Here is a 24701-nt window from a genome sequence, read left to right as displayed (position 1 = left end):
TTTGTATCTTCTCCCATCTGCCTTTTAAGTGTTAATACTGCTTAAAGAAAGATAACAAATTGTGATAATATGATTCATAAATGTAAATTACTCGCTCAAAAATACTAAACGACACAGATGTAGTCGCAATCCGAAATTTAAAAAGAAATTCTATGTCCCTGAAGGCAAAACTTACCAATTTCGTACAAAATGCATTAATTGCAAAAACACGCTTTAATGGGTACTATTGATTGTAAAATATCAGAATTTCAGACTTAACCTTCAATTAACCTACATGAAACAAGCACGCATAAACAATTATGATTAATAAACACATTAACCAAAGTATTTCTTTCCAGTTAAGCTTAAATGCATTAATGCTTTTGAGCATTGAAACCCTCCATGATCCCACTGCAGACTATATCAAATAAATACAATTAAAATACCAGGCATGCATACGTCGATACCGGGAAACATGGAACTTTTTATTAACAAGTGGTTTTGTGTTGCGACAGCTTTAAAATCAATAAATTAAATAAAAAGGTGGACAAGTGTGTATTTTAAAAATATCTTCGGTCTTAGTTCTCTATGTAACTGACCTCAAAATCGCGCTCCTTTAATCGGAATACTGCTTATAAAACTTGACTTAGATTATATTGAGTCTATAATTCTAACCTTTACGGGGCAGAGGTATGTCGAAAGCATCTCATACACACAGGGTACAATAATAGGACTCCCAGTAAAAATGAGACTGATTATTGCAGCAATAATGTATAACAGTTTTGAAATATTATTGAGTGGTACATTTAACATGTAATCATAAATCAATAAAAATGCTAAAGCAAGAGTGTTCTTTTCTTGTGACCTACTTTAAGACGAGACATTGCCAATAACCTGTCTTTTTTTCAAGATATTTTTATTTTATGATTATAGGGTGAAAAACTGTGATTTCTCAATATTTAACCTTGGTTTTGAAAATATTTGACATACTAATATATTGTTAACAATACATTAAATATAACATTACTCAAGATATCAACTAATATATTCTGTCCAAGGTACATAACGGTTTGGAAAGTGAAGGTGACCCATCGATATTTTTTTTGGAAAATGCCAGTAAATGACAAATGCCCATGTGACATTTGACATGCATGATACACGTTAAGGTCTCTGGTGTTAAATTCAATATGCCTTCCACCTTTGGTGAAATTATTATTAGATTTAAACTTCCACTGACGGTTTCAATATGTACCATGCAATGTTATCCTACAAATGCTAATTGATTTCATACTTTTACTCTCACTTTTTACAGGGTTAAAAATGAGGAAAGCTCAAACTTTGAAGTACTTTGACATAAGGGGAAAACAAGTAAAAGTCTATGAAGAAATTAAATTATTTCGGATCGGATTTCATAGCACGACATGCCTTACGCTCCTGCCCGATGAGCGGTTGCTGATAACTGATCATGAGAACCAGTCATTAAGGATGCTCGACACTAAGAGCAATAAATCGCTCTCGAGCTTGGCGCTTTCGAACAAACCGTGGGGTGCGTGTCTCGTGTCCCCCAAAACGGTGGTCTGCACAATGCCATTTCAGACATCTAAGAATATGCAGTTCATATGCATAGGTGACACCAAGCTTTCTCTTGCTAACAGCATCTGTGTGGCTGGTGATTGTTACGGTGTGGATTGCTATGAAGACACATTGTTCGTATGTTACGGTGACCAGAAGAAAATTGAGGCCATGTCAATGAATGGTGAGGTCATCCATGAAGTAAGCAATAAAACATCCGAAAGATATTTATTCAACAGCTTGAAGTATATCAAAGTCCATGAAACAGAACACTCTACCTCCATATATGCAGCAGATGCTGGACGATTTACAGTTACACAATTAAGTCTGAGTCTTGAAATACTCAAAACCTTTGAAAACCCAAAGCTGAAATGTCCTTTTGGCTTGGAAGTCGTTGATTCTTCTCAACTGCTTGTCTGTGGAAAGGATAGTAACAACATTGTCGTGCTGAATACATTAACTGGCACCATGTCTACAATTCTTGAGAACATAGGAATGCCATCAAGTGCGTATTTCTGTCAAAAAAGTAATAAACTGTACGTTGGGTTTTTTTCCTATAAAAATAATGAGATTTACCTCTTGACATATAAAATCAAATAGAAGCCATTGGTGAAGTTAAGGGCTGAAATGTGTTCATAACGATGGCACAGGCATAGTTTAGCCGTTGTTCGATGATATTTCAAATTACAAGAGAACAGTATATTCGAAATTTGAATATTAAAGAAATATAAAACAGAGAACGTACTTTTTAGTTTAGCTTTGCTCTTTTTGTTATATAATAACAAATCAACTCCGATCAATTAGATTAACGGCTTTCGGCAATTGCGAATATTTTCCGATGAACGCAACATTTATATTAGGATATGTTCGGGCCGCGAAATCTTTCGTCGTTTTAAAATAAATTAGATAATTGTTTAGCCTTTTATTGTATTATGTTCACGAAAGACTGTAATCAGCATGTTGGCATGTTCATTAATGATTTGTTAAATATATGTTTTCATTGTGTAACTTTGACGTCTTATGATAAACTTTTTTTCCGGCAACGGTCGGGTCGTTCTATTTACAGAAAAGGTGAGAAAGAATTAGTTAGGTTTTCTTGAATAGAATTAGGTATTATTTAACAATTTTGAAAAGAAATAATGAGATATTGGTGTAATTATAAGTAATAAATTGCGTGATTGATGTCATTATCGGGGACTCCACACACTTAAATTAGCCCAACTACGTGTATATCCCTGTAATGACATCACTCACGTAATTCATTCCTTAAATGTTGGAATACGGTTGAGGTCGAGCACCGGTTTACAGAAAACGTATCTGAGGTGGTAACCCCGACATCAATATATTGAAAATATTTCAGTTTGCTTTTGTATTGTGCTGTTTTTCCTCGAACAATGTATGTAAGTATTATATGAAAAACTACAGAAACAAGCACAAATAAGGCCTTGAGCCTTGTGCTTTTGAACTAAGCATTTGTTCTTTGTTAAACATCTATGTTTTCTATTAGTTTCCATTGTACTAGTATAATACGTTTCTTTAATGGGTTAACAGGCTTTCTACTGGTCTCTTATTTTCCTCCTTTTGTGGTGAAAACAATGCTGAATTTGAGATTATTTTATCTTTATTCGTTGATTTTGATCACCGATTATCTGGTCATTAGTATTTTCTGATGCAAAGAATTTTTTGTTAACAAAGTGTTATTAATATGTTTACGACGAACACAATTATGTCTGTCTGTCTGTCCTAAGCAGCAAATACCAGTCAATTGAAACATTTCCGACCTGAGTAACCTGATTGCTATAAACTTTTCAGCAACTTCTAACTGTTTTTTAAGCCTTAGTTTTACTACAGGTTTGATGAAATAGGTTGAAGAAGTTAAAAACGTTTGGTAATATATTATTGTTTTTAAAAATAGTCTTCAACTAGTGTACAGAATAAAAAATATCTCTTTTTTATCTCAACAATCATTTTTCCCCACTATTTCTTCATAAATGCTCCTATTTGTTCCTACGTTTACAAGGTACACTGTTGCCGAGTCCGGGGCAATAAGTCAGTTATTGTTATTGACTAATATTTTGTTGGAAATGCTGTTTGTTAATTGAATAGAGATATTAATTATACAGATTTATTTGATTAATAACGCTCAACAGTGGTATTTCGAAGATGCTCTGTCCTTATCTGGGATATTAAACGCGCTAATGGTCTTGATTGTTTCCATGCTGTTCATATCTACCTGCGGATCTTTCCAATTCAAAAGCAAAAGTCCCAAAACATCATTTAGTATAGTGTAGCCTCTGGTCTATGTTTTAATCTGCACAATACTTTGATTTTGTCACGTTTCGCATTTGATTGAATATTTTTCTGTCTTTTGACCAAAATGACTAATGACACATTTATATTTGAAATAACATATTGATAGCATAATTTAATTAAACTAGCTTATTTTTCAAAAAGTTACTATAACATAAAAAGGATACGTTTTAACATTTTCGAAGACTTTGTTGTAATTCATTACACTAACTTGATGCAATTATAATGAAACATTACCCATGATACAATTTCGGTGATGAGAATGGCTTAGGCTGTTTTAATCAGTATTAAGGGGAACTTTCCTAAATGCTTTTCAGTGGCCCAAAAGGACCAATGTTAAGCAAGTGTATTTAAATTGTTTTAAGAGATTTACCATGAAATTATCGTTGTACCTTTAACATATGTTTTGTTACATTTATACTGAATGAATTACTTAACTCGTGAATGATAGACTAATTTAATGAAAGTAGCTTATAAATGCTGATTTACCTTTTTTAATATAAACCTTTACTCACCTTCTGTTATTAAATAATTGTTAATAATAAACTTATCCTATGTTGTGTATAGACGATGTACTTTGTACTAGTATTATTAATATTCTGTCTGGCATGTATGTATTTTGTATATTTGAAAATGAACTTGATTACCGCAATATATTTTTTCAACTGAATTTGTATGACAATAATTGAATTACTGAATTACTGACGTTTCTATCATATGTATGTCAAAATATTTCTTTTTCAATTTTTCAATACAGAATTCGAACATGCTTGTGTCTCTCTTGCTTTGTACATATGTAGAAAAACTGTTGTTGTTTTTAATTGCTAGATTTTAACATTTTTCGTTTGAAAATAATTATGTACACTAAATCTTGGAATTACTATAATAATAGCATTTGTTATTAATCAAATCGTACTGTGCTTGGGTGTGCAAGTGTTTGGGTATGTGTGTGTGTGCGTGAGTATTATCCTTTTGCATACATGTTTATCCTATGCATAGAATTGTAATATAGTTTATGAATTTAGAACCGTATGTTGATATCTATGCTATGTATAGTAATAAATTAGACAAAAAAAGTATTATTCCGTTTCAAACAACCAGCATGATGCTTCACGTGAGAATCGGCAGTAGGCATTCTTGATCGATTTGTCTGGTTTTGTTTCTCAAGTAAAAAGACACGTTTTTAGATTTTGAGTTTTCACTGATCGTTCCAAGGCGCAAATCCCATCATTTATTGGTAAAGCTATTTTGATTCGTGTCTGTGTTTGGTGCTTGTGCATTTGTGTCGTTCTTTCAACATTGACGTTTATATCCTTACCCTGTGCCTATAAAGGGAGTTATATTTGAATGTTTGAATGACGGGGTTGTCCCTTTAGTTTTAATTGTATTATTGGCACTAAATAAATTAACGATTTATTAAGCGACTATATTAAATTTAGTTAAAAAAAACGAACAAAATGTTGTTCTGTTTGATAAAGAGAAATATTATAGTTTACTATGTGCTTCTCTTGTTTGTGTTATGTTTTTATTGTGTTTTCTGAACAATATATATACATGTCAAAGGGAGGACATACATGATATTAGTAAATACTAGTCATACTAATCTAAGACTTTAACAAGCGAACATACCATTTGAGATATTTAATATCTCTAATGCTGAGTGGAACACAGGTTTCTCTTTCTATCATAAGTGGATCTGACTCCAATATCACGAAAATACTTAAGTCAAATCTCAAACTCAATCTCAACTCATTTGACCATATAACATCAAAAAGATTGGAAAAACAATATATGTATTTCCACATTTTTAAACCGCATTCTATCATTGAATATGTTGATTGATCCCTTTGCTCTAGATACCAATGGAAAAAATATTCTACAGCCAAAACTGAACTTGAGTACAATTCATTGCCTTTTAACAATTACTCAAGTATATTTTTGAAATATTGTAAAAATCTTTCAATTACACATTCTATGAGAAAATACGTTTTCAAAAAGTATAAAAACATTCAAGATTTTGAAACATATTATGATTTTATGTGGTAAAATGAGTTGAGATTGAGATTTGACTTAAGTAATTTCGTTATATTAGGGCCAGTTGGTGATCGTTATAATGTAAATTCCTTTGAAGGCACGTTTGTTTGTATACATCGGTGAATAATAAGAAAATTGAAGCTATGACAATAGATGATAAAGCCGTCCATGACGTCAGCAATTCATAAATCGGAAAGTCAATGTTTTAAGTCTTTTTTTTTCAAGCAGTATCTTATGCAGATTAGAATCACCTAATATTAGGAGACGATATCGAAAACTTAAGAATTTATTAAGAAAGTCTAGGCGTTTTTGAATGACCCTCGGGCATGTTTCTTGAATTATGTTGCATATTGAAATCCAACCATAGCTGATGTATGCTGTAATAAACGATTTACGAATACTAAGTATTCAGACGTAAGTCGTCTGACGGGTTTTATTGGAGTTTTCAATTTCTTATTTTACAAAGTACGTTTCAGACAGTATATTTTCAATTGTTTAAGTTTCATGCATATAAGGGCAATTCCTGTTGAACGAATTGTTGCGCGGCCCGGGGCAAATATGACGCCATTTGGTAATTATTTGAACTTTAATCATTAATCTTTAATTTATCTTTCAATATTAACATTAAAATTAAGATGTTAATTTATACTTAGACATAAAGTCACTTTAGTATATTTTTTTACCAAATATCATTTTCATTGATCTCCATAATCCACAATTAAATATACATCAGGGATGGTTTAAAATATTGGTCTTGATCAAAACAAAGAACGATGTAGCTAATCGTATCGCATGCTTAATATAAGGAACATATATGTATACATGTTCGCTGAATTACGTTGTATATTCAATACCGATTTTGTTATTAAGATTTACACCTGTAATCATTAAAAAGAAGCAGACGTTCAGATATAATCAATGGCGGAAATCTAAAATTATAGAAAAAAACAAGGGTTACTGTTTTATCAGTTTAAGTTTAAATCACGTGAGCACTACATAATTATTAGAAGTATATTTTAATACAGATAATTGCTGAGCTTAAATCTAAACAAGTTGACCACTTTAAAGCCGTGGCTTTTCGATATTCATAAGACAGTACTAAGCTACATTTAGGAGGATTTTGCTATTTATGATTATATCAATGTGTTCTTTAGACTTACATTTAACAGAAATACAGAAACGTTGAATTGTTTGTCTAAGACTACTTAAGCCTACTTAAGCAGTTATAGCCGCTGAGATAGATTTCTTTTACGCGTTATGAAAAAAAAATGAAAGCGTTTAAAGGCTGTAGACGCGAGAAAAGAATATGTGGCCCCAACTTGTAACCGATAAGTGCCTGTCATAACATAAGAATAGGTAATGTAATAGGTAATGTAAATTGATGGATTTTAATACAATAGCTACTTTCATAACAGTAACTGATAAACCTATATGTACTAGGATATAAATTATGAACATTGCTTTCATCAAGCAAGTTTATTGCTAGTGTATATATTATCAAATGAAACCCGATATTTCCTGAGGATATTTTGACTAATTGTTGTACTTAACCTAAGGCAGGGTCTTTAAATAAACACATATCCATTTTCTGCGTAATAATCTAAAATTATCTCTTCCCCCTTATTTGGTCTTGTGTCTCATGTAGAACGTAAAACTGGGCCATTTGAAACTATTGCAAAAATGGTATTTTAACCATGTGTAGCATTTTTCACCATTATAATGACTCGTCTCTTAAGATTTCAAACGTCTCAAACTCAGACTTAATACTTTAGTGAATAGGGTTCCTGGTCTGACACAAATGCTACTATAAACATTTGCACATGTTTTTTTTATGGTACTAATTGTGTTACATGCTTCATATATATAATCTAACACATCCATTCAGAAAATAAGACAAAGTATATCAGCTTCCGTATTCACTAACGTCTTGGGCCTGAGGCTCAGAAAACTTAGTTCTTAAAGTTTGGGAATCATGGGAATCTAAGGAATCATTGGCACCACAACGTTTGCAAGTCGAGTCTAGTGCACGTTTAGCATATGAAATTCCATAATTTGTCAACAAATAAATCTACAAATGTGGGAGTAAATTACTATGAACATACGAAATTATGACACTTATCATAAGAAATGTTTACGTTGTCAACATCAAACTCCAGCACGTCAAGCAAGTACAGTCGTTTTTGAACATTGAGCATCCTTTGTGGAACTACATTCCCCGACTTTTTATTTCCATTTTCTTTTCTTAACTTGACGCAGAATTAATTTTTACTGTTTTATTTGACTGATTAAACACCATATTTCATCGAAAAACATGAAAACGAAAGCAATATTATTCAGCATAAATTTCAAAGAAAAGTAGCAAATGATATTCATCGTTAAAGTAAAATTACCATCCCTTTAAAATATATGTTATACCGTTTTGGGAGATAAAGCTCAGTCAACAAGAACATGGGATGACGTTCGAACGTTGACATCTACAGATCAGAATGTCCTTATATTACACACATCTAAAACTGACTAAACCATGAATGTAATTATGTACATACTTAAGCTTTCTAGTGTAGTATTAGAACATGTTGAGGCTCATCAGCCTGGTGGTAACATGTTAATCAATATATCAGAACTCATGGTGATATTATCACGTGTTTAAAACGTCATATGTTAAAATAATGATGATGACAGATGTTTACTAAAACGATTTGGTATTAAAAGCCCAAATCTAACTGTTTTCTTTAATCTCTTTCTCGTATCAGCTACCGTTCGCGTTAAACATACATTATCCTTATGCGGCCAGTCCACAGTTTTATAGCAAATATCATTTTCTGGAATAATGATAAATGAAATCACTCATGCCCGACTAAACTTAAGCGAACGTTTTATTAACTATCTGTTTGTTCATAGAGCATACTAGGTTAGTGCCGTGGATGGAGGAAGTTTATATGGCAAGGCGTATGAATTTATCGGGTGAGCCGCTTTTAAAAGTGCATACAAATGGATCAGTCACCAAACATTATCTGATGATGTAACAATTATTCCGCAAGTCACAGAGTACACTACACAGGTCATAGTTCAAGATCACGAGTGTTTACAAACTATTGCCACATGTTAAATGGATTTAATTCATGTTGATAGTGTTGGATGTTCAGAATTGCCCCGGCAAAGATATCATTCATTTTTGATGTAAGAGAGATTTTGTCATTCACTATTATTCATAATTATTATTACGATACTTATTATTATTATTATTATTATTATTATTATTATTATTGATGTAGATCGCCGGGGCGTTTCCGGAGCACATAATCAACAGCGGCGAGAAAATCTGCGGAGCTCCGTCGAGAAAGCACTTGAAAATCACAACTGACCGTACCAATACCGATGCAGTACCGGCGTTATAGCCAATGTGCTATTGAAATATCACTTTTCTGTAACCGACGTTGTATCGACAACGGTACCATCTGTACCAGTACAGTACAACTTAAGGCCAGCGTAGAGCCCCCGATCCAGTACGGGGCGTGGCTTGTGCTCTACCAACATCAACTGCGTCATAACGGAGTATTGCCATTTTACGGCTGTTGTAGTCCTGTTGCTTGCTCCGGTAGCGCAACGGCATATTTGTTCGAAATTTTATACCGTCTCCGGCCACCGATGTTCTGACGACGTCCTGACGATGTATTACTGTTCTTAACGATGTGATACCGTTGCGCTGTAGTACTAGAACCGATTTCTGAAAACCGCCACGTTTTGCTCCGGTAAAACCTAATCGTTTAGGTGTGATGGACCCTTTACTTTGGCCAGAATAATTGTTTATAACAAAGAATAAAAATATATTAAATAACATACTAGTATATTTCTTTTTACCTTTTACCAAATAATGTTAATTTTTATTTCAATTTGAATGGACACGTTCATTGTTGTTGTTGTTGTTTTAAAAGTAGTCTTATGCAATAAAGTCAACTATTTATAGTGGTGAATGCATTATAACAATATGCAATCGACAAATCAATTAGTGGTTTTAATGAATGCGCCATTCAGGGAACTGCCTATAATATTATTTTTGCCATTCTCTTCACATACGTATAACGCCTCACAATTATTGTATTTATTAATCTTCTGTTTTTTCCTATTTTAAGGTATTCGTATATTGTAAAAGGTTCTTAAACCATATGTAAATACATTGTTTGAAAAGTATGTAAATTTTAGTATAAATGCATCTAACAACCTAATAATTAATTCAGTAACCGAAATGACGTCAGCATTTCGTCACTACCACGTGAAAAGACTACAACCTATTTTGCCGCGTCTTTGATGACTTGCCTCTACATTAGTCTTTATTAAATCTCCTACATGATTTGCCATTTCATCTGATTAAAACATGTTCAACCTTCTTTTTTAAACGAAGTGCACGCATCAGCACAGTCTATGTATTAATTAAAATCTTAGGTATTAAGAATGGGCGGAGTGAGCATAGCAAACAAACCTTTCTTTATCATTTAGATTTAATTTAGGTAATCTTACTGACTTAGAATACGACCTCATAGGCTGACACATTATTAACGCAAAATCTGACGCAGGGAGTGTGTATCGAATGAGTGGCTTTACGGACCTTTAAAAACTCGCGATAGTTGAAATTCTTAATGATTTAGCCTTGTACTTATTGATTACCTGTCAGAAATTTCATTGTTTGTAAATATAGGTTGTATTCTTATCAATAATAGTTCACTGGGTTGCACATGTGAACGATAAATTTGCATGTGCGATAAGAGTGTGACTTGTTCTCAACCTGTCGATATCACCATGGTTTGAGTCATCAACAGAATGAAGATTTGAGCCCGCTTTACATTTTATAAATAATAGTATACATTTAGTGCCTAAATGGATTATTAAAAGGTAAATTGAAACAATGTGAACTTTTTGATGTTTTTGAGCACAAAGTTGTGAGTACCGTCTTTATTGAAAATAAAATGTGCATGTACACGGCATTACCTGTTATAATTGAAGTTGTTTTGACTTCCGCTTGTATGTTAATAAGAGTGTCATTGTATGCCGTTTCCAAGGGCTGATGATAAAATTTGGTGGTATAACTTGGTTAAGAAACATAGCGTGGCATGGCACTTGAGGCTAAGTTCGATGTTATTAAGACATTGTTTAACATGTGTTAGGACTTACGTATTGTGATCATACGTGAATATATCTAGATCGCCTAAGATTTCGTACACGTTTTTTTCATTTACTTTTCTGGTCCTTCGGGATTATTACCAATGTCGCTAAGGCGCTTGGAAATAGAACACCGCTAAGGCCAGGGATGGGGGGGGGGGGGGGGGGGGGCTTTGATAGTATAACACAATTTATATATAATTTGTGCTTCAGATGTATCTTACTTACATAATAAATGTTTGAAAAAATGTTTTTGAGACCGTTTAAAGGCTGATACGTATATTTTTCATGTAAACCACTAATGGTGTGTATGCCCATTTGTCATTAAAGCGTTTCACTGTCGTGCCATTAAAAAATAATATTAGGTAGTTGTTTCAATCCGGCTACTTTACCCCCTATCGCTTTAGCTCGTATCTAGTTTGAAATTAAATTCAGCAGATAAAAGTAAGAGACCTACAAACGAAAATATAACAAATCTTTTGTCGTTTGTTTCAAGGGTTTATAACTTTTCTATAACGCTATTATATAACCTGTCTTATTTGTATCATTTATAAACCATATCAAGATATAAGCTTTTATCATTCGTAATTTCTTCAGAAGTAGTAGATTTAGGTATACAAGAGACATTTCAACGATAACAAAAGTACGGAGTACCAAAACTTGATAAATATGTGCATTTGTGATAACGTGCCATCTAGGTAAATATCTATACTTGGTTATTATCGGAGAGAAGGAGACCATAACTCATAGCTATAATTTAAGTTTATTACCCGTAGTAAACAAAAGCAGGTGTATTGCATTCGCAGTTTCACTACGTATAAAACATATTATCATTGAACCTTGGCGTGTATTTTGAACTTTTATTTTAAAATCACAAAACACTATACTGTATGAATTTAAGAAATGACTGAGGTTTAAGATAAAACTGTTCAAAATAAAGGAAGAAACGACAAAAAGACTGCATCTGCTGATGGATCAATATACTGTCTACAATGCACACAAGACGGCACTAAGATTGTGACTATTTGATAAATTAGATATCTCCAGGTTGATCACATTTCAACTCCTTCTCTTCGGCTCGAAAAAGGATAAGGACAAAACAAAAATCAGATGTATCCAAATATCTACCACCTACTTCTTGACTTGTCATTTCCCTACATTTCTAATCACTCGTACTCTTCTATTTACTTTATTTCACACCGGTAACACGTCTATTCTCTGTTGAAGTTTGAAGTTGACTATCCACTATTGTACATACTAAACACTTCGATACACGTAGTTCACACCAATTTTTTTTTATACATTTTAAAAGCAGCCTGCTAGAACGACAGAAACGAGACTTTGTATAAGCTTTCAGCTTTCTTCGCAATTCTGTCAATACTTTTTGACCAACATTATGCGTTCTCCATGTACTTTAACTTTGCGCTTTCACTTGCACGAGTTTGATTATGCTTAATGTTGTACTATTTATCTGTATTGTTTATCTAAATAAATACTACTTAAACTAAATGAGCTATGATGTACATTGCAGCGTTTTTTATATAACTTTGTCCTGGTTTTAAACATTTTAATTGTTCTATTCTGTCTGATAGAGTTTAAACTATTGTATGGTTTGTTACTTTCTACTGGTCAAAACTACTGCTTCATGTAGCCACTTTGAAAGCGAAATGTAGTCAACTGAAAAATTAAATAACGTTTAACAAAGACGTTTTTGTAATTTATTTAATTCCCTTGATTTTAATTTGATGGCTTTTTTTATTGTAGCTTTCCAATAACTTATGCTGGCCCATACTAGTCGGTACATTGCAGTTAGATTGTCATACGACAAGATAATGTAACTGGTATAAAAATGGTATAATGTCTTTAGTTCATTGTTGTTTGGGTCCTTGCCCTGTTCCCCTTAACAGTTAATGTATTTTTTATCATAATTTTCCTCATTTCTGAAAACGAAGTCTTTTGGACATAAAATGTTTTTTAAAAGAAAGATTGAATACCAAAATTGGCAGAACTGTATATAAATATATACGCCGAACCTGTTTAAGGATTAAATGTTGTTGTTTTTGTAGTTTGTATAGTGAGATAATGGACAATAAGGTAAAATATATATATCCAGACATCTCCCCGACGGAGCAATTCTCTTAAAACGAATTGAATAGTTGACACTTCTTATTCTTTTCGCCTCTTCTATTTTTTAAGTTTTATAAAAAATATTTCTTTTATATAATATTGATTTTTTGCATCTTTGCAAACTTATCGAATTCAACAAACCGCCTCAAATCTAAATTTAACAATTCTTACAGTTTTCAATGGCGTTGTTTCAAATTGCTTAATTGAAGAACAAAGTGCGAAAACGTGTTTATAACATACAGTGAAAAGAGGTCATCGTATGATTGCATATGATAGAAATTTTGTTCAAGGTAGTATATGTTCTGTTCTGTTCTATAATACATTTTTGAATTATGTTTGTGTGTTTCTTTGATTTTTTGTCTTCTTTGACATGGATATTTTTTGTTGTAAGCATTTCTTGATTTATACATATACAGTATAGAACAATAATTCGTGTAATTATTTTTGTAAAATATGTTTAATTGCTCATTGTTTATGTTACATACAAAAGGGTCATAGGTCACACGGGTATCAGCAAAATGATATCTTGTTCGTTTTGTTTTGTTCACATATACATTGTAGTCATGATTACAAATAATACTAACGAGATGGTAAATGACCTTATCAAAATACATCATGCACAAAAATACAGTCCTAATATTATAAGGCCAAGATACGCTTTTCAGAAATCGCTTTTTTATTTTTTTTATTTTCAGAAATATTGGTTAACAATGTTAAAGTGTGTTATTACTCGTCTCTTTCAGTCGAATTCGATTTTCAATTTCGAAAAATAATCCCAGGAAAAAAAGAAATTAATTGATTTACACTAACCGTAAATTGTATACAATAATTGGCATTCCTATTAAAATGTGACGATTATTTATTGAGAATAACATGTTATTATCAGAACGGTAATTCCATCGTCGCGTTTGCCCTTTATTATTTAAGGAAGAAATAAAAGAATCGATCAGTCAATGCATTAACGGTTGTTTTGCAGCCTTAATCTTCCTCGTCTGGGTTTTTTAGTTGTTTCCCTTTGTTTATAATTTCCGTAGTCTGACCTAAATATGTCGCAGTAAATGTTTAAGTGCATGTTCTTTGCAATTATTACAGCGGATACAGCAACAAAGGGTACTGCCTTCCTGCATGTTAATAATCAGGTATGTATTTTATTGATCACGTTAATGCTTGATATAGAAATGAATATGTATGGCACAAAATAGTCTACTGTTTAATGTTTTAGTTTTGTTGGCGTACCCGGAAGTTAATTCGCTTCATTTGAAGTTCAAATGAAAATCTAGTTAGATTTGACATTATGCTTATATTGATAAGTTCCGTTCCAATAACCACTTAAGTTATATTCTATCATATTATGGTATTGTGCTGAAAATGTGCTAAAAAAAAACCAATTCGTAAACTAGCTATTGTTCGAACATAAAGTGATGACGTACACATTTCGGACAATGTAAATTATCGTTTCACTTTTCGTTTCACATTATAGTAGCTAAAAGATGTTTTTTTGTAGAAAATTAAAGTTACAAGTTATTTTTGTATAGTAAACCATTGCTAAAGTGTAAAGAATATAGAAAACATTATCGATTAATCTTCAGTTAGGTTACTCTATACCACAGGTGTCCGTCACATAGCTTGATCACTAAAATATGGCCCTTCAGTCATTTGATATTGTTTAAAAAAATATCTTCTTCTTTTTTTTAATTATGGCCTTCAGTCCTTTGATATAGTTATTGAGCCTCGTCATTGTTTCATAATTGGCGTTTTCAGTGTTGAGTCTGCGCATTTTGTCTGATGACGTTAGAAATGTATCAAGACCTGGAATAAAAGTTACATTTTTCTTGAAGCTTTGTCTTTTACATTTCCGGCTGTGTAAAACTGATAGCATTTACATCTATACATTGTTTAAGGCAACTGTGGTTATGGAGATTTCTGGACACGGGAACCTTGTCTATTTTATATATATATAATGATATTTTTTATAACTTATACTCTTCGAAATTTGTTGAAATGTCATTTTATCAATTTTAATTATTTAATGTTAATTTTTAAACAATATCAAAGGACTGAAGGGCCATATTATTTTTTTTAAAGTTATTTATAAATCACTTTGACCTTGAATGCAGAAAGCTTGTCTAAGTGTAAATTCGACATTGCCTCGACCTATGGTCCTAAGACTTGACTTGGAGGTTATGCGTGGCCGGTTGTTTGATGTCATCGGTACAAAGATCAAGGTCACTGTGACCTTGAATGAAAAAGGCGTGTCCGAGTGATAACTCGAATATGACTCGACCTTGGGTCCTCAAACTTGACATTAAGGTTTGGCGTGACCGGTAGATGATACATGTTGATTTTGAGGTCATCAGATCAAATGGTAATTGCGGAAAGCTTGTCCGAATAATAACTTGAGAATGCTTGCACCCGTGATTCGCAAACTTGACAAGGCCACAATGATTTTAAAATGAGAAAAGCTTGTCTGGGTGATAACTTAACAATGCTTGCACATATGATCCTCAAACTTGAAATGAAGGTTGTTGGTGTGACCAGTAGATGACCCCTTTGATGGTTATCATGTCAAAGCGCGAGGCCACAGTTGCCTTGGATGCGATTAGCTTGTCTTAGTGATTACTAAACTATGCAAAGACGTATTTCTTTAACCTTGATATGGATGTAACCAGTAGATGATCCTATTTTAGGGTCATTTATTTTCACGTGGAGGTCGGGCGTGAACAGTAGATAACGCCTATTGATTTGGTGTCATTAGGTCCGACCATAGTGACCTTGAACGTGAAAATATTGCCCGCGTGGTAACTTTCCAATGCCTGCACATGCGTCATCAAACTTGACGTTGAGGTTGGGCGTGACCCTTATTGATTTTGAGGTCAGCAGGTCATATCAGCCGGTATTTGTTTAATGCATATTTTATTCAATTGTCAGGAGGGCATTATATTTGTCAAACATCTCTTGTTTTACTAAATCTTAGTATTATTCTCATTCGGTATATTGTTGTACTTTGACAACATTTAATAGTCTGAAACATTTGCATAAATGAGCATCAGAATGTTTAGAACAAAACACTTTAAACGAAGGTCAAATTAATAATTTTAATTCCTGTTTTAGTGTTATTTATTATGAGATAATATAGTGCAGTTACACATATCTAATTTGAATGCTCTTTGAGCTGTCACAATAACTCCACTTATTTCTTCTAAAACCACACGTGTAATGACACAGACAAAAGGCAAAAACAAATCTAACTCTATGTATATGTCAGCACAAAAAGTACGACCCTTTTTGTTATTATACTTAAAGGGAGTCGCTCATGTTTTGGCACAAAAAATAAATGTTCCCGGTTCTGCATCTGAAAACACTGGACAAAAATTAGAAACAGCTATTTGTTGAATCGCGTTAGTAACGCTTTTCAAAGTTGTGGACGTCAAAGACAATATTTGAGCATATATCATCATTTGTTGAAGGGTTCCAGCCATCAGTATCTAAGTTTTATCACTGATTTGCCACACTTTATTTCGTAATTAAAATATATTACAAGTGCAGTTTACAAACATATTAAACACTTACATTTTCAGTATGTTTGGCATAGAAATATTTAAATAATGTTTTCTTATGATTTACACAAAAGCTATGTTTATCAGAAAAGTTCAGGACTAAAGTAATATTATAACGTATTGGTCGTATAATTTAAACATATCATTTATTTGTAATTTGTTCCAATTTGAGTGAAAGTTGTTTTGAATAGTTACATGAGCCTTGTATCATTAGCAATTTATGAGCATTCGAGTATTTTTTAATGATTTCATTGCCAAATACCTGTGATATTTTGTTTTGGTGTATATTTTTCAATAGACCTGGCGTCGTCGTCGGCGTTCACGCACTGATTTTGGTCTTAACTCAAAATTCGAAATTTTGTTCGCATCCTGCTAGAGATACGCACATTTACTGGAATGCCTATAACTCTGGCTTGCTTAAAATCTTGTCAAGTTTTATTCCTTCATAGTTTTAAATAAGTCATTCAAAAACATTAACTTGATCATAACTTAAACATTTAAGTTATTCACATCAAACGCTGTACACATGTTGCTGCTAGTGTCAATGTACACATGTACAGGAAGTTCCATAACTCTTTTTTATTTTTGTTCGGGCTATACCCTTATTCTACTTAAAACAGACGACTGTTGGCGTTGGAAACTCGGTGCTCTTGTTCCGACAAGGTCACATTTATAAAAGACAAAAAATTGAAGTTACCAAATGTATAAAGATTTCATTCAATGTATTAGAGATTCCTTCGTAAACAGATATCATAGTAATATTGTATGTTTTGATTTTCAGGAATGGCTGAGGTTTCAGGTAGAACTATTAAATCCACAGGTGAAGGAGGAGAGGGCAGTGAGAATTCATCTGCCGATGGATCAATATACTGCCTCCCATGCACACAAGACGGCACAAAGATTTCGGCCGAAGGGTTTTGCAAGAACTGTAAGGAACATTTATGCTCTTCGTGTATTATGTACCACAAGAAATTCGGGATCACTAAGAAACATTCAATACTTGATAAAGCACAAATGCCCTCTACAACTTACAAATCAGTCGACGGCGTGCAATGCAGCGAACTATGCCCTTACCACCCGATGGAAGTTATTAAATATTACTGCCCGACTCAAAACACAGTTCACTGCGGAGATTGTGTTGCTTTTGATCACCAAGGTCGCAAGTTTGCGTATATCCCTGATGTAGCGAGGAAATACGTAGAAAGTGAGGAATTTAGTGAACTTAAAAACCATGATGTTGATAAGGAATTTACAAACTGTGTAACTGAAATAGAGAAATGTTTAAACGAGACTGAAGAAGCAGGCCAATCCGAGCTTCAACAGATTAGACATGTCCGAGATGAACTAAATGCACACATTACCAAACAGGAACATGAACCTAAAATAACATTGAATCAAATAAAGGAAAGCCAGAAACAGTTCCTGAATGACAGGATGGCATGTGTACATGCAAAGAAATCAGAATTAGGGACGGAAACTGTTAACTTGTTGAATAGTGATGACGACATCGCTAAGCTTTTCATCAAAGGAAAGCAGTTTGAAGGATTGTTAGCTGCCTGTAAAACAGCACTCGCTGACATCAAAGAAGGTAGCGCACGTGGTTTATATCGCTTTCAGAGAAACCCTTTGATAGACAAGCTCATTCAGTCTACTGGGGCTCTTAATGTTATTGTGGAAGAAGGTTCTTCGAAAGAAAAAAACATAAACAAGGGGAAAGGTTTGTATCGCCTTCTTTTACCCTTTTGAGTGATAACACTTTTTAAAACAAAGATTAATAATGATATTACCAATCGCTAAAGCGTTGTATGGTTACTCAACATTAGCATTATACACTCAAAAAACGTGTATGTATAATATGTAACATGTTTCGTACCAATTTTTAGCTCGACTATCCGAAAAAAGGAGGCTTTATAACTCGCCACGGCCGGTTAATGTTTTAGGGCAAGTTGGCATTTTCGCTGTTAAGTCAAATACCCTTCATTCAGTTCACTAAATACTTCACAAAGTTGTTCAGGGCCCTAGCACAATGAGGTAGCATAACGCCATGTTATTCTAAATACAAAGTATGGCCCCTGATTGACTTAGGAACTTAGGATCAAGATTTCGGGTAAATTTCATCAGGTAAACGTTTAAGGGCAAGTTTTAAATTTATTAATAACTTCTTTACCCTTTATTCAATTGACTTAATACTTCACACAACTATTAACGACAATTAGGTTACATAGTTACCTTAAATACAAATTATTGCACTTGACTGAATTTTTTACTTTTTTTATCGTCTTTTAATTGCTTTTTACAGGATCATTTTAATAAGTTTAACCAGGTTTTCACAAAGTTTAACCTGGTTATATGAATGGCATGCGTCGTTGTACGGGCGGGCCGGTGAGAGGGCGGCGTCAAACTTTCCTATGGTATCGAATAAAATTAGTTAGGTTTGACATACAGTGACCAAACGTGGTATATGGGAAGAGTTTAAGGAGCCCTTTTATCGGATTGCATTTGGAGCCCCAAAGGGTCAAGGTAACTGTTACTAAAACTAGATAACCGTTTGGTACTGAATAACTTTAGTTAGGGTTGACATATTGTGACCAAACTTGGTATGAAGAGTTTAATGACGACTTTCATTGGAATGCGTTTGGGGCCCCTAGGGTGGAGTAGGCTGGAGTTCTTCTACCAATCACTGAAAACCTGGTATTGTCGCATAGCGCCGTCTCTTGTTTACTTTTTATTTTTTATAATTTTTGACAGGCACATTTAACATGAAAATTGTATTCATTTCTTAGACAAAGCGGTGTGTAGTCGAGTGTGCTGTCCTACGACAGCCGTTGTTTACCTACATGAAGACTAGATATGAACACTATAATAATCAAGAAAAGGTTTCATCTAGTCTCAGAAAATATACAATGACATTTGATCAGTTTACCCTGGAAATGATTACTTGATGCAACATCAAATATAGCAGGACTTTATGAAACAGCATCCTGGTCAGGTTTTATAAGGATTGGCTAGTTATTGCGTCCATATAGTGTTTAAACGGTATTTGAATTTGAATTTTGACCTGTTCTCTGTTTCTCTCAAACAAAATATCCCAATAAAAGGCATTTTTTACACACATATGAACCCCGTTGGCTCGAACTCGCTTGGCTCGAATTCTTTGTTGGCTCGAACTGGATGTAAATGACCGCTTTCTTAATACTAGAGCTGAGCATTTCCGCTTGGCTCGAAATTTCCGAGGCTCGAGGTATTTTCGCCGGTCCCTTAGAGTTCGAGCCAACGGGGTTCGACTGTATTTGATATTTGATCTACATTAAGGAAATTTTAGCAAGAATGCCAAGTTTATTAACGATAACAAATATAAAAAAGGATGCTGTTTGTTCTAAATGGCAAAATCCTAGTATATGCTATCACGGTTTATTTAGAAAATGACTGGAAAAAAAAATTGCTTATTTTTTCTAACTTTTTCACAGGTTTACAAATGGTGAGATCATCAGCTGCTAAATCCTTTGACATACTGCGGAAAGAAATAAAACCATTGGGAAAGATTCCATTGCCGCCTCAATTACGGCGTACTCTTATAGCATCATGTATAACTGTCCTGTCCGATGAGCGTCTGCTTATTACCAATAATGGAGGTTTGTCAGTAACGATGCTGGACACCAAAAGCAATTTGCTGCTCTCGAGCTTGGCGCTTTCGAGCGAACCGTGGGATTTTTGTCTTGTGTCGCGCGACAAGGGTGTCGTCACCATGCCATATGAGACTAAGAATATGCAGTTCATATACATCGGAGATACCGAGCTTTCTCTTGATTACAGTATTAGTGTATCAGGTAATTGTTATGGCGTAGATTGTTTTGAAAATAAATTGTACGTATGTTACGGTCAACAGAAGAAAATTGAAGCCATGACAATGGATGGTAAAGTCATCCATGAAGTAAGCAATAATACAACTGGAAAATATATATTCAACAGATTGAAGTATATCAAAGTCCAGGCAACAGAAAGCTCTAACTTCATATATGCATCAGATGCTGGACGATTTACAATAACACAATTAAATCTGAGTCTGCAAATACTCAAAAACCTTGAAAACCCAAAGCTTGAATGTCCTTTTGGATTAGAAGTCGTTGATTCTACTCAACTGCTAGTCTGTGGAAAGAACAGTGGCGTCGTTTTTGTGCTGAATACTTCAAATGGCGCAATAACCAGGCTGCTTGGGATACATAACCCAGCTAGTGTTTGCTTTTGCCGAGACATTGAGAAATTGTACGTTGGTGTGGCAAATAAAGATGTAGCAAATGACATCTTGAAATTTGATATTAAATAGAAGCAATTGGTAACGATGAGAAGATACAATTGTTTATCATTTATCTAAACAAGTATACCTTTTGCAGCCGTTTCGCCATATTTTCAAATTAAAAAGGTATGTTCTCAATGAAAATGTAAAGAAACTTCGAAAACACAAGCACATTACAAAACGTAGACAAGGATTAAGACGTTTCCAATCTTTCTGTACTTGTAATGAGGCTTATCGGTTTAACTTTGAATAAGTGTTTGGTTGGTCGCCGAAAATCCGACTGAACCCTCTAGTAAACACTGATTGTTTTGGTAACGTCAACATTTATGCAATACAATGCGATGCAGTGTATCACTGGTAGAATGTATGTTATGGTATGATCCTTGTGCATTTCAACAAGCGAATGGTTACATGTTTTGCTTCTTGCTTTTTCCAGATTTTATAAATCATTTATTGTAATGACGTTTATTATTGGTATTTGTCCCTGACCTGAAGTAGTTATTACATTGTTTGATTTTTAACTCTTTTTGAACAGAAATACTTAGACGTTGTAAAGATCACAGTTAGAACGTGGCTGACCAAAGCCAAACTATAAAACGTTTCAATATTTATGCCTCACTTCGAAGAAGAGGGGTATATTGCTTTGCACATGTCGGTCGGTCGGTCGGTAGGTCGGCCGGTCGGTCGGTCGGTAGTCCAAAGCTTGTCCGAGTGATAACTCGACAATTCCTGGACGTATGGTCATCAAACTAGACATGAAGGTAAGGCCTGACCAGTAGATGATCCCTATTGATTATAGGGCTCATCGGGTCAGAGGTCAAGGTCACAGTGACCTTTTAATAGAAAAATAATTTTAAAGCTTGCCCGAATGATAACTCAACAATGCCTAGACCTATGGTCATCAAACTTGATATGGAAGTTGGGCCTGACCAGTAGATAACCCCTATTGTGAGGGGTCATCGGGCCAAAGGTCAAGGTAACAGTGACCTTGAATGGTAAAAGATTGTCCGAGTGATAACTCGACAATGCCTGCACCCATGGCCATCAAACTTGACTTGGAGTTTTGGCCTGACCAGTCTATGGCTCCTATTGATTTTAGGGGTCGTCGGGTCAAGGTCACAGTGACTTTCAACGATAAAAGGTTGTCCGAGTGATAACTCAACAATGTCTGCACCCATGGCCCTTAAACTTGACTTGGATGTTGGGCCTGACCTGACCCCTATTGATTTTAGGGGTCAAAGGTCAAGGTCACAGTGACCTTGAAAGCAAACTCGACAATTCCTGGACCTATGGTCATCAAACTTGACATGAAGGTTGGGCCTAACCAGTAGATGACCCCTCTTGACTCTAGGGGTCATCGGGCCATGGTCAAGGTCACAGTTACCTTTAACGCAAAAAAGTTTACAAATCTTCTCCCAGTGATATCTCAACAATGCCTTAACCTTTGATCATCAAACTTGGTATGGAAGTTGGGCCTGACCAGGAGATGACCCTCATTGATTATAGGAGACATTGGGTGAAATATCAAGGTCACAGTGACCTTGAATGCGAAAACGTTTCAAGTGATAATTCGACAATGCCTGCACCCATGGCCCTCAAGCTTGACTTGGAGTTGTGTCTGACCTGTAGATGACCCTGTATGATTTTTGGGGTCTTCGGGTCAAAGGTCGAGGGTACAGTGACCTTGAACGAAAAAAGCTTGTCAGTGTGATAACTTGTCAATGCCTGCGCCCATGGCCCTCAAACTTGACATTTAGATTTTTGGTGACCAGCTGATGACTCCTATGGATTATGAGGTCATAGAGTCAAAGGTCATGGTCATAACACACTCTTTCCTCAAACTTTGAATGGTTATAATCTTAAAAATGCCTCAACAGCATCCAATGTCTGTGACAAATCAGTTATCATTTGGGTCCATGCATATTTCATTCAATTGTCTATATAATCCTGATAACATGGCGCTCAGGGGGGGGAGGGCTGGGGGGCATTATGTTTGACAAACATCTCTTCTTCAGATTTTATTTAGTTTTCCGATTCAATATGTTGAGGATAAAAAAAATATTATGAATGTTTCTGTGATCCCTAATTGGCTTGGTAATTCCACAAATTTTGTTATGTTCTCATGCGATTGGATATATCACGTGTGCAAATGGGTTGCAAATGATGTACATTGTAACGTTTTTTTTATATTTCTTTATTCCGGCTATACAATCGGGATGTCATAAAACAAGGTAATGGTCCTTGTATAAAAATGTCATAAAACAGTGTGTGCTTTCTGTTTCATGTATTAATTGCTTTTCGAATGAATTATTTTTTGACCTGTAAATAGTTCATATACATCAATTGATTTTTGAATTTTCGACTACTGGGCTTGTTCCTGTAGTTTTCTTTGCAAAATGAATACTACTGTTCACTATTGTTTGTTCATTAAAGTTACATATGAATATCTCATAACTGACTTGGAGGTTGGGCCTGACCAAAAATTGACCCCTATTGTTTTTGGGTGTCATCGGGCCAAAGGTCAAGGTCACAGTGACCTTGAATGGTAAAAGGTTGTCCATGTGATAACTCAACAATGCCTGCACCTGGCTCTCAAACTTCACTACTGTTCACTATTATTTGTTCATTAAAGTTACATATGTATATACGTTTATGTGAATGTGTATATTGACGATGCGCTAAGAATTATATGTATGCCTTTATGTATTTCTAGATTTGATTTCAAATGTATTAGGTATCAGAAGGTCTGGCTTGTTTATCAATGAGTAAAATCATATGTAGCTTGAATTACTCAAAACGACCAAAGCGTGCTTCATTTTGTTAGAACAATCGTTTGGACATAAAAATAGTTTTTCGAAAGAAATGTTCAATATCAAAATTGGCTGATATAGAAAAACCTTATCTCGCCTTTTTAAAGCTGCACTCTCACAGATATAACATTTTTACAACTTTTTTATTTTTTGTCTTGGAAAGAGAAAATGTTTGCGTTAATATCTGCAAACCAATAATATATATGATTGCTGACAAAAAATCAGTTCTTAAATTTTAATATTTATGTTAGAAAATTAATGTTTTATGGCTTAAACCGTTACTAACGCTTCAAGAAAAACTCAGGAAACAGAGAACTTAAATATATAAATCTGCGATCTACTTTTTTGTCAGCAGTCTTATATGACTGATGTCCATGCATTTTCACAAAAATTGGCTCGTTCAAAGACAAAAATTAAAAAAAAGTTGTCAAAACGTTCAATCTGTGAGAGTGCAGCTTTAAGGCAAAACCTGTTCAGGGTTTAAAGCACACTTCTATGAATTATATTGTGAGTTTGTTTACCCATTGTCTAATTATCGTGAAATAAAAGAAAAAACATCAAAAACATCTCCCCAAATCTCTGAAAACGGATTTATTAGTTGACAATTCTTATCGTTTTAGCATGTCTTTTGTATTTGATACTGACTGTTTTGCATGAATTTTGTCTAATTAAATTAAACAAAACGCCAAACAATCGCAGTTCTTACTGCTCTCAATTGCGATACTGTGAAATCATTAATGTTCGTGGGGCATTAATGTTCGTGGTTTTCGTGGGTTGGGTGATTCACGAATTCAAGATCCAACGAAATATACACCCTGTATTCACTTTTTCGATGGCCATGTTATGTACATACTCTAGTTT

The 24701-nt window shown here is 34.2% G+C and overlaps 2 protein-coding genes across 7 annotated transcripts in view; both read left to right on the top strand.

The window, feature by feature from the left end:
* Nucleotides 1–4972, top strand: part of LOC128206737 (uncharacterized) — a 48714-nt gene extending 43742 nt beyond the window's left edge. For 3 of the 4 annotated variants that reach the window (XM_052909400.1, XM_052909404.1, XM_052909403.1), the window contains exon 3: nucleotides 1292–4972. In XM_052909400.1, the coding sequence (XP_052765360.1) occupies nucleotides 1292–2151 (860 nt within the window). In that variant the 3' untranslated portion in view covers nucleotides 2152–4972. The remainder of the gene's footprint in view (nucleotides 1–1291) is intronic. The other variant, XM_052909401.1, reaches the window with a different exon arrangement.
* A 5757-nt stretch (nucleotides 4973–10729) lies between these two features.
* On the top strand, nucleotides 10730–22985 carry LOC128205243 (E3 ubiquitin-protein ligase TRIM71-like). 3 transcript variants are annotated; one of them, XM_052906752.1, is made up of 4 exons: nucleotides 10730–10785; nucleotides 14272–14318; nucleotides 17518–18453; nucleotides 20204–22985. In XM_052906752.1, exons 3-4 carry the CDS (start codon nucleotides 17520–17522, stop codon nucleotides 21058–21060), a joined length of 1791 nt encoding a protein of 596 aa, XP_052762712.1. In that variant the 5' UTR covers nucleotides 10730–10785; nucleotides 14272–14318; nucleotides 17518–17519; the 3' UTR covers nucleotides 21061–22985. The 3 variants fall into 3 exon arrangements, 2 of the variants coding, with proteins under 2 accessions (XP_052762712.1, XP_052762711.1); XR_008256197.1 differs by lacking the exon at nucleotides 10730–10785 and adding an exon at nucleotides 19036–19256 and having other exon boundaries at nucleotides 14215–14318; XM_052906751.1 differs by lacking the exon at nucleotides 10730–10785 and having other exon boundaries at nucleotides 14215–14318.
* Nucleotides 22986–24701: the final 1716 nt, after the last annotated feature.

Source organism: Mya arenaria, chromosome 10 (genome assembly GCF_026914265.1).
Source record: "Mya arenaria isolate MELC-2E11 chromosome 10, ASM2691426v1".
NCBI classification, from domain to species: domain Eukaryota; kingdom Metazoa; phylum Mollusca; class Bivalvia; order Myida; family Myidae; genus Mya; species Mya arenaria.
Note: the sequence above shows the minus strand (reverse complement) of the source record. Positions and strands in the feature narration are given on the sequence as shown.

Excerpts from the sequence above, each read along its gene's own strand:
- LOC128205243 (XM_052906752.1), top strand. The coding sequence starts at position 17,520 with ATGGCTGAGGTTTCAGGTAGAACTATTAAATCCACAGGTGAAGGAGGA. Across the intron at positions 18,454-20,203 it reads AAACATAAACAAGGGGAAAG|GTTTACAAATGGTGAGATCA; the intron begins GTTTGTATCGCC and ends ACTTTTTCACAG.